Source organism: Epinephelus fuscoguttatus, linkage group LG19, assembly GCF_011397635.1.
Source record: "Epinephelus fuscoguttatus linkage group LG19, E.fuscoguttatus.final_Chr_v1".
In the NCBI taxonomy this organism is placed as follows: domain Eukaryota; kingdom Metazoa; phylum Chordata; class Actinopteri; order Perciformes; family Serranidae; genus Epinephelus; species Epinephelus fuscoguttatus.
Window position 1 is genome coordinate 20,755,677 of NC_064770.1, and position 19,235 is coordinate 20,774,911.

The following is a 19,235-nucleotide window of genomic DNA, read 5'->3' on the forward strand; positions in this document are numbered from 1 at the left end:
TGTTTTATTGCAGGCTACTACCCCAGGTCATATTTTACACACTTTATGTCTTGTAGGAGGGGAGTAGCTGGATTGATTTGTTCAGTATCCACCTGCAGAAAGAGGGCCTGGTCTCTGTCAAACAGCTGTCCCTCTCTGTGTCTCTGGTGTCCACATATGTTGCACTTTCAGGCTTGTTGAGAGGACAGACTTTGTTTGTTGTGTGTGCCAGGTGAAATTGAGATTTCTTTTTTTCATTTTACTGTCCTGTTTACAAGGACATGACGGATGTGGTTTTTAGTAAGATGCCAGGAAGGGAAATGTTTCTGAGAGGGCAGAATGTTTTGTTTAAAACCAAGCTATGAAATGAACTGTAAGTTTGAAATGAAATGTTTGATGTCTTGGTGTCTTGGAAACCCATGAAGGTTGTGTGCATGACACAAAATAAGGGACATTAATCAACCATAAGCAAGTGTTGCACCCACTTTAAGAGTCCCTTGTTCCCAAGATAGCCAGTAATAGCCAGCTTGTGCATACATACTGTATGTGATTTGGCCCACTGCTGTCTGTCACCCACAAAGGCCTCCATGCCCTGTGGCCGAGTCCTGAGTATCTCCAACTGGCAGCAGACTATTTCCTTGCAGGTGCTGCGGTTTAGAGACTCCCTGATGGAGTGACATGCCTGAACAGTAGGATTTAACCCTGTGGTCACCAGAAGTGCTTAAAGATTTTCACTCGTGGCTGTCCACATGCACCCACTTTATGGCTGGCGGGATTTGTGGGAATTCATTGGCTGACATAAAGCGATGATGGGAGGAAGTGGGCCAGTCGACACGATCACACTCAAGTCACACTGTGTGCTGTGGTGTCCACTGCTCTCTAATGAGGGGCCTGTGAAGTGAGAGGCTGAGATGATTTCAAAGTGCATGGGACATATGGTGGTGCTGATATGGCAGTCTTAGATATGTGCATGTGGTTGGTAATGTGTTTGTGTGCACGTGTGTGTGTGCAGTGTCAGACTGTTTTCCCATATGCTTTCTGTGTGTGTTCAGTAGAGATGAGAGAGGACTTTGTAGTTATGTTTGCTGACAGGAAGTGAGACATTCTTGCACACGTCCACAGCTAGTTTCAGTTAGAATCCTCTGTTCTTTTGCCTCAACACATTTGTGTTTAGTTTTTCTTTCCCTCATTCCTTTTGTTCTGTTCCTGGGAATAGGCGGTGTTTGTTTTTATTTTATATGCCTTATCTCTTCTTTTACATCATCGTTCTCCTCATGCTCATGCCCTGCCTCATCCTTGGCTGGTTCTGTGACAGAGGGGAAATCGTGCATACAGCCCCCTCACTGCGTCCCGTTTGATCCAGCCTTCTTGCCAATCCTGCACCAGACTCCCAAAGGAAGACGGCAAGCCTTGTTCGCCTTTGATCCAGCTACAAATTAGTGGCAAATGAAAACAAATGAAAAAGGCAGCTGAATTTAGCAGGATAGAGAATAGAAAAAGAGGAATTTTTACGCCTGTTACAGCGCTTGTGTTTTTCTTCTGTCATGTGAGTTTGTGTTTCTGTAATGGGAAAGATTAAACATCAGAAGTGTCAGAGATGCTGATGTCTGTCCCGAGTTGCTGATGCTGCAAGTGTCATATCAAGCTGCTTCTCAGACTTCTTGATGAGGCAAACTGTTTGGAGTGGCACCAAGTCTTTAATATGTAGAAATTATGCTTAAACACTTCATGGCGCCGGACTGCAATCTATAGTGTTCAACACACATCTGGCTTCCAGAAACTCAGCAACTCCCTTCCCCTCAGGCTTCTATGGCTCTGCGTTTCTGATCACTGGATGCTTCAAGAAGCTTTCAGTGGGACTAGTTGGAGATGCCTTCTGTGGAATTGCAATGAGCAGACATCAGAGGGGCTGACTTCTTTGCAGTGTCCTCTTACATGTCATCTGCCTCTTCATCCCACTTTATGGGCCTTAGAGAAGTTTATATCAGTCATCCATCAAATGCACATGCACATTTTAGTAGAGGTCATAAGAGTCTGAGAGACTTTCCTCCAAAGCCATCTGTGTAGACTCTTGAAAACAATATGCTACCCTCAGTGACATTGTGACCTGGCTCATATTTCAACTTCCCTGAACCTGCCAAGTGTCCTTTAGCATAGACGCTAAGCTGCAAGCACAGCGACCCACACAACTTTTTGAGAATTTCTTCAAAGTGTTCCTCAGAAGTACAAAGGAATGGCACTTCTTAAAGAAGTATATCCCTGTTGGAAAGAAGGTCTTTTAATAAAACTGGGGTGTCACAAAGTTTTGAAACTGTGCTACAGTGTACGTGACCAGAGAAAACTGAGGAAAAGGGCGGTGGCATTTGCTTTTGCTCAAGAGGTAGAAAACCTGCAACTTTCAGAATGCACTGCGCTGCACTGTGATGAAATTCGAGATTGTTTTTTTTTTTCTTTTATAGAGGAAGCAATATGGCTGCTGGCTGGTGACAAATGGTATCAAATGACAGTTAAATGGTAAGCTAAAATATGTTTGTGAAAACATTTAAGCCAATGCAGTAGCAAAAGATCAGCACTACTTACTTTTACTATCGGATCCCATTATTTTCAGCCTTACATTTTTACAACACAGGAAACCGTTTGGCACCCGCTTCCTATTCACAGATCCTCATATTACAGCCAAACAATGCACTAAAATATGTTTCTGAAAACATTTAAGACAATGCAGTAACAGAATCTTGGTTCATATTAGATCAGCACTACTTAGTTTTGCCATTTCATCTGATTATTTTCAGCCTTCATTCTTACAGAAACAGGAAACAGTATGGTGCTTCTTCCTGTTCACAGATTCTCATATTACAGCCAAACAGTGCACTAAAATATGTTTCCAAAGACAATTTTAGAAATATAACTGGGCAATGCAATAATATAACCTAGGTTTATATATTTTATGGGTTTGGTCTGCTTTTGAGAGGAAGAGGGGCAAGTCTCTGTCTTTGTGTCCGCGGTGGTCAATGGTGGTAGTGGGCATAGGAAAATGTGGAAATACAATCTGTAGTTCGAGCAACAGCCATCGAGTGGGTGAAAGTTGGACTTGAGCCAAGAGATGAGCAGGGAGATCTGGGCTTTGGTAATATGGAGGGAAATTTATCACAGTTCATTTACAGATACAACCCACATTGTACAAAGCTGGTTGAAAATCGGCAAAGCATCCCTTAAGGGAGCATGTATACTGTATATACCAGAAGTGGTGTGTGTTTGTGTATGTTGTATATAGTGTTATACTTTGATTTGGCCACCTCTGGTGTTACATTTCATAACAGCTGCCTCATTGTTATGATGTCTAAGAGACTAAATGATGGCTTGGGGTTGAAACTTGAATGGGCTTGGTCATGTGTACGCTTGCATGTTTGTATCTGGGTAATCCTCTGCCTGAGGAATGTATGCACATGTGCATAAGAAATGGTGGGTGTGTGCACTTGTGCTTGTACTTGATGTTATGTTACATATTTATGAAGACCTGATATCCTCAGAGGGATAAAGAGATGAGAAAAGATCTTCCAACATCAGGACATTTTAAACCCTCAGCCCCACCTCTTACAGGGAATTTAGTGATTCGAAATGGTGTCAGTATTAGGTATGCGGTGGAGATTATGGAAAGGGAGTGGATTTACTGTCCTCGAAGAACATCCTCGCAAGTATAGAAGTACAAGTGTGTGTTTGTTTGGAGTGCCTGTCCATTTATGGGCCTTGAGGGGCAGGTGTTTTCTCTGAGGGCCAAGCAGCTTTTGGCCTGTGTTGGCCCATCATGCTGTGAACAAACATGAGCAGAACAAACTGTGGAGATTGAAGAATGTGGTGCTGATGTGAACTGGAAAGAAATGTGTAACCAGATGCTACCAGAATCTTCAGCAGCTTCAACACCAAAAGTAACATCAGGACACTGACCCATATTCAGCACAACACTTTGAGTGGGAGAAATTGTTTAAATGATTGTTTAATATTTGGGCCTTTTGGTCATTCACCTATAATTTGTGCATCTGCCCTGTGTAATACAAAATGTTCGAGGAGAAATGTAGCCTGCATGCAGTACTGTATTTCAATAGAGGCACAAACTGAAGCTATGTAAGTCCACTTATTATGATGAGCAAATAGGATTGTAAGGTAAGATAAACACAGTGCCTACATTTGTGCAACTGGCAGGCATGTTTGATATGATACAATACAGTGTGCCCTGAGGTATGATCATTTCAGACATTGTTCTTCATGTATGGTTTATCACTGTGGTTAAGAGACAGTCAGTCAGTGGATTTCCCACTAGTATGAGAATGCAGATGCATAATAAATAGTTACAACTAGAGCTGCACAATTAGGGCAGATGATTGGATAATGAAAACAATCATTTGTTGCAGCCACAGTCACAACAATTGTTAGTATAACACATTTTTAAAAAGAAGACAGATTCTCTCTCTCTCACACACACACACACACACACACACACACACACACACACACACACACACACACACACAATATTGTTTATCCTACACTCTTTTCCTCATACTTGACCATGTTTCACCTAATGTAAAAGGCTTGCTCATATCTTTAGGGAGCAAAAGGCAATGCCCTAGTAAACAGCTTTTCTTACTGAATGGCCTCAGCAGTGTCGTTTGCATGTAAATCCAGAACATTTCCTGTTGCTGGTCAACTCGGGTCCAGTCCTTCCTCTCACTCTCCTTCAGTGCATGTGTAGTTCAGCAGAAAGCTCTCCAACCACAGAAGTTCTTACATCAGCCATAATCTCTTTGTTTGGATGTCATTGGTTGTCTTGTTTCTCATCAGGCCTACTAAGACAAGAGAATATAATTATATAGATATTAATCTGCCCCTGATAATGTGGTATTACAAATACTTTATTGCAGACTGTGTGCTTAAATTGGATCAAAGACTTAATTTTAGGCACTGTTGGTTGTTTTCATTGTCTCTTAATAACATCCATGATTTTGTAACCCCTCACAATATGTTAAAAGCCATTCCCAGCAGTCGTCTACACAACCGCTGACTTGACTTGCTGCTAAACTCTCAGCGATAACTCAAAGCAGACTCAACCACAAAGCACATTTGGGGTGATAACTATTACTGCCTCTCAGTTTGCATGCTTCCAGCGCAACAAATGTCTCTGTTACAGTAAATTTACCTTTGTCATAGATATTTCTAACACACTTTTCTTTGTTTTAATAACCTCTGTTTACATGGAAAAGAGCAAAGTGTTTGACAGATGAAATAGTACTGTGATTCAGAGAGAAATTTTGACTAGGGCAGAGGTCCAGAGTACTGTTTTTTCCCCCCTCTGTGGGCGTTATAATTGAGCTACATATAAACAGTGTGCTCAGGCTGTTTGGTCATACTCTGTGACTGTGTGTGTGCAGTCGATGTATCATCTTATTTGGCTGTTCACGTGTTTACATTTTCATCTGTTCAGTGCGTGTATTCACTCTCCTCACCTCATGGTGTTCTTGTCCTCACACAGCAGTGACCCAGACGAAAGGTCACACCCACTGCTAATTAGATTAAGGCTGGTCTTCTCGGAGCACGGGAGAAACAGTGTCCGGATTTATTCAACCACTTCCACTGGAGCTGTCATGAATTTTTCATTATTAATCACCTTATGTTCTGAAGCTTGTGTATTAAAAATGTTTTCTGAAGAAATTCCCCTTCAACGGTAGTTTTTGTGGAATTTCAGAAGAAGGGTTACTTTTCTTCCACTGATCTCAGGGTGTGGTCTGAGATGCTATGGGAAATTGTCATTGCCCAGATTCATTTTGGCTTCATTTCTTGTTAAAATTCCCCAGTTCCCATGCGCAATCGTTTTTGACAGAGTAGTATTGTGTGTGTGCGAGTGGTATTTTCAGGCTGAGCTGGGAGTGTAGGTGGTGTGAGTCATAAAGAATGTCTTCAGAGACATTAGCTTTAGAAACACAGAGAACACATTATGTCCATGTATGACTGAAGTGGTGCTGAGTTGTATGACCGCAGGGCATGGAGAGAGTGTGTCAAGTGTCACACAGTCAAAGACACACAGATGGGGACTGTTTGGTGGCATTTCCAGGGGGATGGAGCAGGATCTGTGAGGTGGAATGCTCAGCTGTCTTCTGTCAGGAGGACTGTGGACAGCTCTGTTGCTGGGCAGACATGGTTGTCTCATAGAAAAAACACACACACACACACATAAAAAAAAAAAGAAATGCAGAAATGCCAGATGTCTGTGAAATTGCTGGATGCTTCAGCTCCTTCCCATGTACTCTGACCTTTTGGTGTGATTGGAAAACACTCTGAGTCATCAGTCCTTAGAGATTCTACAATGCTATTTCAAACATGTTGAGCCATATCTTTAAATGGTGGGGACAGCGTGCTGCACATGCAGAGATCAGTGGCCATAACAGTGTGTTCTTTTATGCTCATCTGCTTTTCCTGCATGTCTTTAGAAGTCACATATTTTGACAGGTGAGGTAAGGACATGATTTGCTCAAAGCTTAATGAGATGCGAGAAAAGCCTGCTCAGACAGTCAGTGCTGCAGGATAGGTAAAGAGGCTGCAAGAATTGACACGATTTAAGGTGACATGGATAGATCCAAAGCTGGGAACATATAACTTTCTTTTATTGATTGTTGCACAGATCCAAACTTCGTATGGCTGCCTGCCACAAGCCTGGGGTTCTTTACTTGACGCCAGAGTCGGGGTTTGTGGTATTGAAATGGTGAACAGAGGAAACTGCACAGAAAATTGCTTCTATTTTATGTGGGTCGTTCTCATTCAGCTTGCTTTTGATGTTGTTGCAGCAGCTATCAGGGTTCCATCCTCTGAAGTCCAGCGCAGGTTTTTCCCACGTTCTCCAAATCAGTTTGCCAAACTTATAGGAGTTTATTTTGCACACTTGGGTTTGGGATGCCTGTTATTCCCTGCACGTTTAACTGACAGACAATTGAGAAGGCAGTTTCTTTTTTTGGAGGAATTTCTGCTACTTGTCTCAGATTTCTCCCTTTGGCATTGTTGCACATCTTGACTGTTCTCTGTTGTTCTCTGGTGTCAGAGGTCAGCAGTCTCCCCACAGCCCATAGCTGGAACATGTTTAGAATTGGGCAATAGATATTCTTGAAACTCATAGTGGTTGAGGCAGAAATGTACTTTATGTGGTTCACAGGGTACACTCATCTCTGGATTACTTGAAATGAAACAGTTCTGCTGCAAAGTTAATTGTGTTATTTTGTTTTGAGGCCATTTTGTCAGGTGTTGTTCTGGATGGGCTGACAGTAACCCAAGAATTCTGTATAATTAGATCCATGTTGCTTCAGTTTAGAACATTATTCAGACTGTTCCAAACATCACAGCCTAATGACCTCTCTTCCTCCCTGTGCGTAAGTATGTATGAGAGAGAAATAACAAGATAGATAGACAGCAAGATAGATAAATGTAGAGAGAGAGGGAGAGAGAGAGATTACTGGACTCTGACCTTTGACTAAAACACCAACTTTAAACTTTGCTATCCAAAAGGAAATTGATTTGCAGTCAAGGCCACAGCAGAGCTACAAAGAGCTCATTTGGGATAAGACAAAGACAAAGATGCTCCTACCAATTCAATTAAATACAAACATTAAGGATTAGGACCCAGACATGATGTAAAGTGCAAAGTAAACTGTTGTGAATGATGAAGTGTTTGACAGAAATGCAGATGCTCACTTATATATTTAATAATTATATTTTAAGAAGATTGAGCCTTTAGCCATAATAATAATAGGGACTCTGGCATGCAGCTCGCATTTGTGCTGACTTCCTTAATGGAAATGTCATGAAGTTTTAGGCAACCAACTTTCCTGGCCATCTTACAGGTTGTGTGGGCAGTTTTATTTTGGCGTCATTGGGAAAAAAAATCCCTCAAAAAACTTTGAACATTGTAATTCAAGTGGATTGGGAGAAAACTAGACTTCTGCAACTCTTCTTGGCTCTGTTTTCAGAATTTAGAAAATGTAGCCAGTGATGGGTGACTCAGACCAGTCACAGGTCATTTCAGAGAGAAGGTGTTCCCTACAGTAAATGCAGAAGGAGAGATGGAGAGAAAATGTTGCTAAAACTTCAGCCTTCTGCTAACTGCAGGTAATGGCTCATGTCTGCAGCTAATTCAAGTTCATGTTTCTGTGGCTAACATAAGCTTAATCCTCAAATCACTGTCCTCCACCCATAGACTGTATAAAGATGGACGACATGACCATGCCCCAAAAGTGAAGCCAAAACATCTTGATTTCTTCCCTTGTGGCTGGCTGCAGTACAAGTCATAAAGCCCACCACATCCATGTTAGTGGATGGGGCATGGACCAAACTAAAAACTCAAAATACACATCAAATAATTTTTTTCCCCAAAGACGGTTTCTATCATTTTAGGTAGTTCTGTTCATGCTGCTGTATGTTCAAGTGTTCGGACTGGTTTGGTTTTAATTAGTTTTCTGATACCATAAAAAGAGGGTTTGACATCATGAATGACAGCCAATTGGTGTACTCGTGATCAGTGGTATTGCTTGCGATTGGTCGGTATATGGGCGAGAACTCGACACGATGGAAATCACTAGTGTACGGACTCTTGCTCCAAATGACGTCAACATATTTTGGCTTCATTTTTGTAGAGTGGGGGTAGGTGGAGACATGTCATCCATCTTTATATACAGTCTTTGCCTTGGCCCAGTTCCTTGCAGGTATAGACCACTGAGCTAGGCAGCAGCTATGGTGACAGACCCCTTGCGGCTACAGCAACCGACATTGCAGCCAGTGCAAACCCCAGTTCTGGGGAACCAAACAACCCAGACTCCCTGCCAGATAAGCAAACTTTCTGTTGCTGCTGTTACACAGGTTAGACCCAGTGCTGTTGGGGGGCTGGCACTGGCTAAATTTGAGCCGCTACAGCCGCTGACTTAAGGTCTATCTCTCGAGCTATATTGCCAGCTCTCCTCCAGGGGTAGCAGTCCACAGTGCTGGGGGGCAAGGCTGTGGGGTGGCTAGCATGCTAATTCTTGTCTCATTTGGTTGAGTGGTTGAGTGAATGCTCTGCATGCAACTCAACAACAAAAAAAGAATAAATGAATCAAATGCTACCTTTTCCAGTTTTCTGCCTACCCGAGCTTGAACCAGCATTGTCAGTTAATTTTACTTTATCAGGCAACCGTATCACGCCAAAATGAATAAAGACTCGATTTGAATGTGAGAATGCAAAATCAAAAACATGGTCAGTGTCCTTATTCTTGATATACAGTAAGTGTGGGCGACTGGACTGTAACCTTTTTAAAGTCAATAGACACCTTATTCCTTGACATTTAGTTCTTGGTTGATTGTCATGATGGCTAGAGCAGATCTGAAAATGATCCTAGACTGTGTGTGGGTTGTGGGTTTATTACCACTTGTTTAAATAACAGCCTGAGGTTTTTACTGTTAGAAGCCAGAAACTCCTGTGATTATTTAATATACAGTGCTTGTTTATGACTCTATATAAATTCAAAATTTAAGCCCTAAGGTCTTAAATACCTTTAGATCTGTGCCTAATGTTTTTCCATTGTTGGAGCCTGGCTGTAATTTACAGCTTAACCTATTTACAGCCCCGTTGCCATGCTAAGGGACTGAGAGGGCGAGCTCCCAAAGCTGATTGGAATAAACTGCCTGTACTATGCAAATAAATAATGCCATAAAATGTAACGTAGTGTTTTTCTGCAAGCAATGTCTGGGCAACGGTAAACTCTCTCCACATGTTTAATTAACAAGGAGAATAAAAGGCGAATTCTGTATGAGCGGCAAGAGCTACAGGAGGCAATTTGGGGTTTAGGATCCTCATTTCAGATGCCTGGAATGCTAAGTGCTGAGTTGCCCTGAACGAGCTCTCTCTAGCAGCTGGTGGGAGACTGGCTGCACACAAAACTCTGATCCTGGCTAATGCTCACGGCAGCACTTTATCAACATAACATCTGATAACACGACCAGTGGACTGCAAATAAAGCTCAGGCTCATTGTAATGAGAGAGCCAACCCTAGGAGAAACCTTATAACTACAGAGGCTTTCGCTCAACAGAAAAGGGATCCCTGTTTGCAATTAAAATCAACTTGTTTCAAGATTTTTTAATGAGAATACTATCAATTCTCTTGATAGTCTTGCAGCAATTGGCCTTATTCTGTCTTGTTCCTAGATATTTACATGCGCTTTTGGAAAACACCTGAAACAAGGGAATTACATGTGGAACAAATAAAATGATCTTACCCCATTGGCAGAAATCTTTCTTTTCTCAGGAAAATAAGCTTCGAAGGTTTAACACAAAACTAGCTGACTTGTTAAGACAGAATAGCAGCCAGAATATATGAATCACTGATGCGCTTTGTGCCAGTGAAGTGTTCAAATTGTGATAAATGGGATGTGGACATATTGTTTGCTCACTGGTGGAGGGTGAGCGGTGTGCAGGTGCCAGCTGTCAGGTGTGCTGCAGTAGGATTATGGGTTAGGCTGTGTACCACCCCCATCCTATAATAACACCCACAGAAGCCTGGCCACCTGCCGCCACATCTCAGAGGAGCTCGTCTCTTCCGACTCCTAGGAAGCAGGAAGCCTCCACACTTTAAAACCAGCTTCCAGCCACACTAAGCCCTGCTCTTCAGCTCAGTAACAACCAGCACTTAACTGAGCCAGACAACAAAGTGCTGTCACACTAGCAGAGTTTAAGTGTTACACTGACATGACTAAAAGCATGCTGCTGCAATCTGACACCCTATCATAAGTAGTTTTTACAGTTTTTTGCACAATGCTAGAAACAGGCATAAACAGAAAGCAGCACTTATTTAAAAGCATATAAACTTGTTCAAAGAGATGGAATTAGCCACAGTCTGAGAGCATGAAATAAAATATACCAGCGTATTTCTTCTATCTGCTCTATAACAATGTGCAGATGGTTCATTTTTTTTCTCTCTTTCCATGTCCAGCTGATCCCATTGATGTTCTGCGAGTACTGGAGCTGTCAGAGAACATGGAGGGGGTGTCCTTGGAGGCTGGTCTCTGCACCAGCAGGAGTGGCCTGGAGGAGACGGACCTGGCCTACAAGATAGACAAAAAGATCCAGCTCAGTGCTCCCACCAAACAGCTCTTCCATGGTAGCTGACTGTATTTTTTCCACAAAGTGGATTTCTGAAAATGTCCCCTAAAGGTCCTCAAATGTGTCACTTTTGTGAGGGATTCTTCCCTCAGTAAAAACCTTAAGAGATCTGACTTTGAACTCCCTTTACTCCTCCCCACGGGTGCCCACTGCTTTCATGGGCAATATTTTTCATCATTATTATCTTTACTCAGGTCTCACTGGCAGCGGGTGATGCCTGCATGTTATAAAAATATCTGCACCCTGCTGTGCTCTCGCTTGTACGACTTAACATCTCCTCTCCTCTCCTCTCCTCTCCTCTCCTCTCCTCTCCTCTCTCCTCTTTAATCCACTCCACCCAGATTCCCCATTTCCCGAGAATTTCTCTGTGATGGCTACAGTGCGAGCTAAAAAGGGATCCCAGTTCTTCCTGCTTTCAGTGTATGACGACCAGGGAGTGCAGCAGCTGGGGCTCGAAGTGGGCCGTTCACCTGTCTTCCTGTATGAGGACCAGCACGGGCAGCCCACACCAGAACTGTACCCCACCTTCAAGAAGGTCAACCTCGCTGATGGAAAGTGGGTAGTTCAAGGGCCTATTATGTCTCCATCAGAGCAGATATTAATGAACTGTCTGTTGATTTGACAGCACACTATATGTGATGCATGAGTTAATAGGTCTGAGATTCACCAGCACTATGTAATGTATATTTACTGTGCTAGTCTAACTTACCCAAGCTTTGAAATATATTTCTGTAGCCTGATTCATACAGCTTACTCCATGTGCTTGTGCTTGAGCAACCTTAAAGGGAATACGATGCTTGTGGATTGCTAGCTGCAATGATTTCACTTGATCAAAGGATCAGTCCTCTACATTCTCAGGCTCAAAGGCACCTTTGGTTTGCTTGACTTGAAAGAGGTGCATTGCTGATTCCGGACAACCAAATGCTCAGACACAAATTCCACTTCTTCCACTATATTTCCATACTAACTCCCTCAACCGTCTCCCTCAACGTGCTCTTTGTTCTTTCAGATGGCACAGGATAGCCTACAGTGTGCAGGACAAGTCTGTGACCCTCTACTTGGACTGTGAAAGGATAGAGACCCTGGATCTGCTGCGAGGGGACAATGCCGTCGTCAGCACAGAGGGTGTCACCGTGTTTGGGACACGGCTGCTGGACGAAGATGTGTTTGAGGTGAGACATTATCAAAGTATGGGAAACTTTGAAAGCAAGTTATTTACTTGGTTGTCATACACTTAAATGTACCTCTTTAAAAAATCTAATTTCTTTTTTTTTCATTGTATTTATTCAAGATTTCAACATATTTGGTTTGGCAGTTATTATACAGAACAAGACATTTAAGTACATCATGTACTGTGGCCAAAGAATGCAGCAAGTGTGTTTTTTTTGTACCTTTCTGCATTGAGGCCAGACACAGGCTGTAAATAAGAGTTAATATCATGTCAGCTTTGCGTCATTAAGTACACAGATTTAATCATAGGAGACTGTTTCATTGGGGTAACATATAATGCATATGCAAAGCATATTACCCGAATCATCTGACAAGGCGCAATACGAGGACATCCAGACGACCTTGTTTTGTCTTTTTCTCACAGTACATCTTGTTCAACCAAATTCAGTGTGTTGTATCCACACTGCTGCTGTCTTGAACATTTCTATAGCCTGTTGAGCAAACTGATGAGGATTTAGAGAGTTTATCAGATTAGATGACCTCTTCATTCTGCACCGGTGGCCAAGCATTGCTCATGTCCTTTTTATTTTGAATTATTGTCAAGATCTAAAACATGTCATGTACAGTAGTGGAAAAAAGTTTTCGGACACCCCATGCATTTGTGAAATATTGCATTAAGAATCACTCTTAGGTCTTCAAGTGCAATTTCTTTTAGTACAGTCACAGACAAAATACTAAGTAAATCCTAAAAAAGCCATTAAAAACTTAAAATTGATTGGTTCCATAAAAATACATAAGAAATTTTGAGTATTGGGTCATTTTGGTACCAGTGATGAAGGTCGTTCTTTTTATTAAAAGACACAATTTTTGTTGCCAAGCTTCGTGTCTACATAAAGCCAGCACATTTGAAAGTTCTTCAGACACAAAAATGGCTAAAACAAGGAACCTAACGCAGGAAACACGCCTGAAGATAAAGATTCTCAGTCAGGAAGGGTACAGCTGCCGCCAGATAGCCAGGAAGTGCAGATGCAGTCCTTCAGCAGTTGGATACACTCTGCAGAAATACAGACGAACCAACAGCTTGGAAGACAAAACAAGATCTGGGCGTCCAAGGGTTTCTTCAGCAAGAAATGACCGCATCCTGATCCGCGTGTGCAGGCAAAACCGCCGAATGACATCACAGGAGCTTCAGCTGCAGCGGTCAAACCAAACTGGTGTCCAGTGTTCCACCCGCACTGTACGTGGCCGACTTTTAGATCATGGCTTAAGGTCCTACAAGGCTATCAAGAAGCCCCTGATCAATGAGAGACAGAGGTTAGCCCGGCGTCGTTGGGCCCAGGCACACAAGAACTGGACAGCCAGGAATTGGAAGAAGATTTTGTGGTCAGATGAGTCCAGTTTCCAGCTTTATCTTCCTCCTACTAATGTGAGGGTACGCAGAAGGCCAGGCGAGCATTATCACCAGCATGTACAGTACCTACTGTCAAGCATGGTGGAGGCAGTATCATGGTTTGGGGATGCATGAGTGCTGCTGGTGTTGGTCATCTCACTGTCTGTGATGGCACATTGAACTCTACCAAGTATTGCACCATTCTCCAAACCCACATGCTCCCTTCTGCGTGTGCACTGTTCCGTCGAGGTAAAAACTGGATGTTTCAACAAGATAATGCCCCTTGCCACACATCCAAGGCCAGTAGAACTTGGCTGCAGGAGCACAGTATCCAGGTCTTAGAGTGGCCAGCTCAATCCCCGGACATGAGCCCCATTGAAAATCTGTGGTGGATTATCAAAAGGCCTGTTTCAAAGCATAAACCAAAGAATTTAGAAGAATTAAAAGCAGTAATTCAAGAAGAATGGGACAAGATTACACCTCAACAGTGTGAAAGGCTCGTGGGGAACGTGCCAGCCAGGATTAGAGCTCTGCTACGTGCCAGTGGCAGGACTACTAAATATTAATTTGATGATGTGATGGTTTATTTATTTTTTGTTCAGTTTTGAACACATTCTCTGTTATTTGTTGACTTTGATACTGACAATGTTGAGAACTGACATATTGAAACTGTCAAGAATTTAGTTTTGTTAGTTTTTCTTGTAAAAAATAAACAAAAAAATATAATTTGTATTTGTTTGTATCTGTCTAATGCAGCCACGGTTGCGTCAAGGTTGCGTTGTGGAGAAATGTGCGTAAAAATGCATGAGAAATGAGGCTGGGTTTGAATTGTTTCCTTCATAACTTGAATGCATTACCAAATACATAATGTTGTATATATGCTTTACATTATGATTCAATACACAGTTGCATATGGGAAATGCTGGAACAAAAGGAAAATAACTTGTATGTGGCACTGTGGATTTTCCCCCTTCCTATCTTTAATGTTACCTTAGAAAAGACTTAAAAGTGAAAATCTCAGTTCAAGGGGCTATCCTGTCAATCAAGTGCTGCAAGAACAAAGCAATGCAGAGAAAAAGAGGGGTTTGGGAGGGAGTGGGGAGGAGGGGATGTGCTGTTCAGACATGCCCAGCCTCATCCTTTCCATTGCAAAGCCAAGAAATGACACATTCTCTTTGCTTTTTGGTCAGTATAGATCTGTCAGCTAGATTAGGGTTAATGTCTGAATGGCCAGCTGTGCATTTGGACATTAACAACATGCCTGACTGTGAATGTGTGTAGTTTGGCAGGGGCGGACTGGCAACAAAAAGCAGCCTGGGAATTTGCTGTCAAGCTGCCCCAACTTGATACATCGTATTCAAACTGACTGAATTATTGTAAAAAGAACACACAGTCCATAAATAATATTTCCAATGATGAAACTTATTTGCCAAGTTTTTAATTAATGCAATAATCCCCTGACGTCTAATTTGAGTTAATGGCCTCTGAATTATTTAAAATACTGCAGAACAGTAAACAGTGTTTAAATACAAAACTAAATTAAAACCAGCAGACTCTATCCACCGGAGTACACAGTAGTCACACTATATGCTAACTATATACAAAGCACACTGTATTTACACTGAGTTAGTGTTTAACAAATATTATATGCCTTATATGCAGTGGAAGCCAACACGGTGCCCTGAGAGCACCTGGTGACCTGCAGGGAGCCAATGAGTCGCGCAGGGCATGTTCTAAAAATAACTGCAGTCAAGCCAGCCGTCTCTTGCATCTTTGTGGTCAAATCAGCCAAAGCTACAAGTGTAGTGCTCTCATATTCCGACAGTCATGGTAAATGCATTCAAATAGCCCCAATCAAGCTGACGAGGACAGCTAGTGAGCGACTTGGCAAAGTTAGCAGAAGAATACATGTGACTACATCTGGTTTTCAAAATAAGGCGTTACCATAGTGTGTATAATGGCAGAGTTGGGAAAAAAGACCCTCATGGGTCCGGGAAACTTCCTGATGGCCAGTCTGCACCTGTTGTTTGGTCATATCTTGTGATGGTCAGGACTCATCCTCTTGCAGTAAAAATACCTGCTTCTTGTACATGTTGGGCTTTTGTACATCACTGAGAAGCAGGAGATGTGTATCACAGATAAAGCTGTGACTTAAAGGTATTGGTATAGGATCTAGTGGCATCTAGTAGTGAGGTTACAGAACTGAAACTCCTTCAGTGTGCTAAACATGTAGGTGACAAGGGTGGCTGACGCTAGAGTGCAAATGGCCCTATTTAGAGCTAGTGTTTGGTTTGTCCACTCTGGGCTACTTTAAAACAGCATAGCAGACTCTGTGGAAGATAATCTGCTCCATATGTCGATATAAACGGCTCATTCTAAGGTGACGAAAACACAACAGTTCTTATTTTTAGGTGATTACTAATGAAGAAATGAAAATCATATACATTTTCTGTCAATAGATGGCCCTAAATCCTACACACCGGACTTGTAAGTCTTTCCAAATTGCGTCTATCTGAAAAATATGATAATTTCTTTTCTTCTCTTCTTTTTGGAAGCTGACATACAGTTATTGGAGTATTGGAATATGCTGGGACAAATAGAGCAAGTGGATTCAAACTAAGCTCTAGGACTGGTTCCAATTCCTCCTTCCCTCATCTGTAACCTTTATTGTCATAAGTCATTCTCTGTGCTACCCATGACAATATGCAACCCTGGCTCCATTGTCATTCCCAATGAGGCTCCACTCTAGATCTCTTGCCCACAGCATGAAATAGAGATCATCTCAAGCCCCCTCCCCTGTCATGCCCTCAGGGCTGTGTCTCTGCTCAGCAAAGGAGCAAGAAAGAAAAGGAAAGATAGACAGAAGTGTAAGGTACAGTCGAGTTTAGAGAAATGACCATCTTCCCAACCCTCTCTCGCCTCAGTGTCCTAAGAATACCCCACAGTTTGCAAAAGGGAACATACTGTTAAACTTAGAGGGAGGGTTGTTGTTACTCCCTGTTGGCCTAATAGACAGAAACCTCAGCCTTTTTCACTTTCTCCAGGAGAAAACCAGATGTCCTCCTGACAAGTAATCACCTACTACCTTTGGGTTTTGCGAGTGTAGTCAGTAACTACCTTCTTAACCTCGTCCACACATTAACCTTACCTTCCCTATGACCTATAAACTCAGCTACCCCTCCCATGCTATAAGTTACTCTCCGCTCCCTCCTACCCTTCCCTCTCAGACACTGACAGGCATTCCAGTTTTTAAATTACTTTATATCCCACATCAGTTAAGAAATGTTTCTCCTTGTGGGCTCTATGAATTTCCCTTTTCAGAAGCAATGGAGAGCGTTTCACCTTTGGCCTCACTCCAAAAACACTCCCATGCCTTTATTCGTCGTCCTATGTGAAGAGATATGATGATGATGATGATACATTATTTATAGTGATGACTAAAACCCCTTGAGATTAGATCCATCCTCAAGTCCAATCCATGCACTTTAGGTAGTTGTTGTGGTCATGTGTGTCAAAGTGCACTTAATTTAATCTAAAATTAAGTCTTAATGTCTTGTTTTCTGTGGGGCAACAGGAAAATCCTCAAATGACCATCTGGTTTAGATTTTTTTATTGATACATGTGATGTCAAAATATGAGTTTCAGTGTGTGTATTTACAGTATGCATTCACAGCTATGTTTGTCTGACTGTGCATATCGAAGCATCAGTGCTGTGCACCTCGGGTGAGGCTGGTACCAGGGGAGGAGAGATTAATCAGGCTGACCTCTGGGCCTCTGTTCCCAGGCCCTGGTTCTGGGGGAGGAGGCCGGTGTTCCGGCCTAGTTCTCCCAGCGTGGGAGCTCAGCGTGGGAGCATGGGGACTGTGGTCAGCCACTAATGTCTCTATTGCTTCCAGATTGCCCTACAAATGATTGCAAAAGTTTGGGTGTTTAAACTCAACACTCTGCTTGCATTTGCACTAAAGCAAACATCAAACTGTCTACAAGTCTGGTTGTGCTCCTTCTTGGCGGCTGTGTGCCCCATGTGTGTGCCTCCAACACGCTGACTGCTTCGATAAGATCCAGCCCAGCATTTATTTGTGAGGAAATACAGATCCTTTCCATCTCGATTAGTGCCTGAAATAAGAAATGTTTTTGGCTCACAGTTACAGGCGTGTTGAAACTAAGACCTGTCAAGCATATCATTAAAGGGCAGCTTTATTTGAATTCTTAGCAACCCCATCGATTTACCACACAAATCGAGGAAGCACATTAAGTCGGTCAAGGTCTGTTTAAGTCATATTTTTGCCTTGGCAATGACTAATGTTTGATGGTAGTCAGATGTTTTTGGTTAGTCATGAGCATCTGTTGCATTTTAAGCAAATGAGGAGCATCAAAATGCTGATTCATTACGGTGAGCTTGTTGCTGCTTCACCCACACGAGGTTGTGACTCACACAAGAGCCAAGTTATCTCTCAGAGATTGAGATCTGATTAAAGCACTGCCAGTGAGTAGACAGCAGCTCATAGGTCTAGTTAGTTAGTGATTTGGCAAAGCAGTATGACTTTTGGTTAGCTGGCACCAGACACCTTTTTGCAGACAGCAGGGGAAAGCAAAGGGGTCATTCTGTGAAACACTAATGAACCTTTGCCAGCGGTGCCATGTGTGACCTCGTGCGGGATGTTTGTGAGCCATCGAAAGTTTGTGGATTCAGCTGAGGTGCTTTCCTTTTCAGCACGTCCTCACATGTCCTCTACAGATGCCCTTGCCCCGTCCTAAATGGAGAATGGCAGTGCACACATGATTTTGGGCAGCACTTTGCTCGCTGTGTGTTTCTAGAGGAGAGAGCCCCCGCTAGGCAAGAAAAACAGGAAAACTTCTCTGTGAAAGTGTTGCCTTTGATCTCAAATTGAGATTGGATTAGATTGGATTAACTCCCCGTTGCCTTTCTCTCGCACTCTTTCTCTCTGTCTCTCACCTTAGAGTGCAATAATTTCCTTGGCTTGACACTGGCTTTTGGCTGAAACAGGAAGAAAAAGTACAACTGGATCACAGCTCCTTTCATGTTTGGTGTCACACATGAAAGCACACTGCCCACAGTTATTCCTAGATTCACAGTTTTCCGTATGGTGATCCAGACTTTGTGCTGAATTGCAATGCTGATAAGGCATGAGCTGTATTTGAAGATATATGAGCTGGTGGTGTGTAATGGAGAAACGATATGTTATGATTTGTTTCACCTCTGGCCTCTAAAGCCCAATTAAAGAGATTACAATGGGACTATAATTACCAAAACATCAAGCTGTTAATCTGACTTGATTTATCACAACTGGCTGCCCAGCTGTCCCTGGATAACATTTCACCCAGCAATATGTTTGCAATGGCCTGTCAGTGACATAGATTCTTATCGTTGATGCAGTCTAAATGTTGTCAAACACTGTGCCATGGGGCTGCCTGCATTTTGTTTATATTGAATTACTCTCTGACCCGTGTCTCAGAGAATTAGCCCTGCAGCTCACAGTTATTTTCACTATCAGTGGGGCTTTT

At 42.5% G+C, this 19,235-nt stretch overlaps 1 protein-coding gene across 1 annotated transcript in view; it reads left to right on the forward strand.

The window, feature by feature from the left end:
* Nucleotides 1-19,235, forward strand: part of col5a3a (collagen, type V, alpha 3a) — a 74,832-nt gene that overhangs the window by 10,439 nt on the left and 45,158 nt on the right. The window contains exons 4-6 of the mRNA XM_049561213.1: nucleotides 10,980-11,147; nucleotides 11,491-11,704; nucleotides 12,159-12,321. Coding sequence (XP_049417170.1) covers nucleotides 10,980-11,147; nucleotides 11,491-11,704; nucleotides 12,159-12,321 — 545 coding nt within the window. The remainder of the gene's footprint in view (nucleotides 1-10,979; nucleotides 11,148-11,490; nucleotides 11,705-12,158; nucleotides 12,322-19,235) is intronic.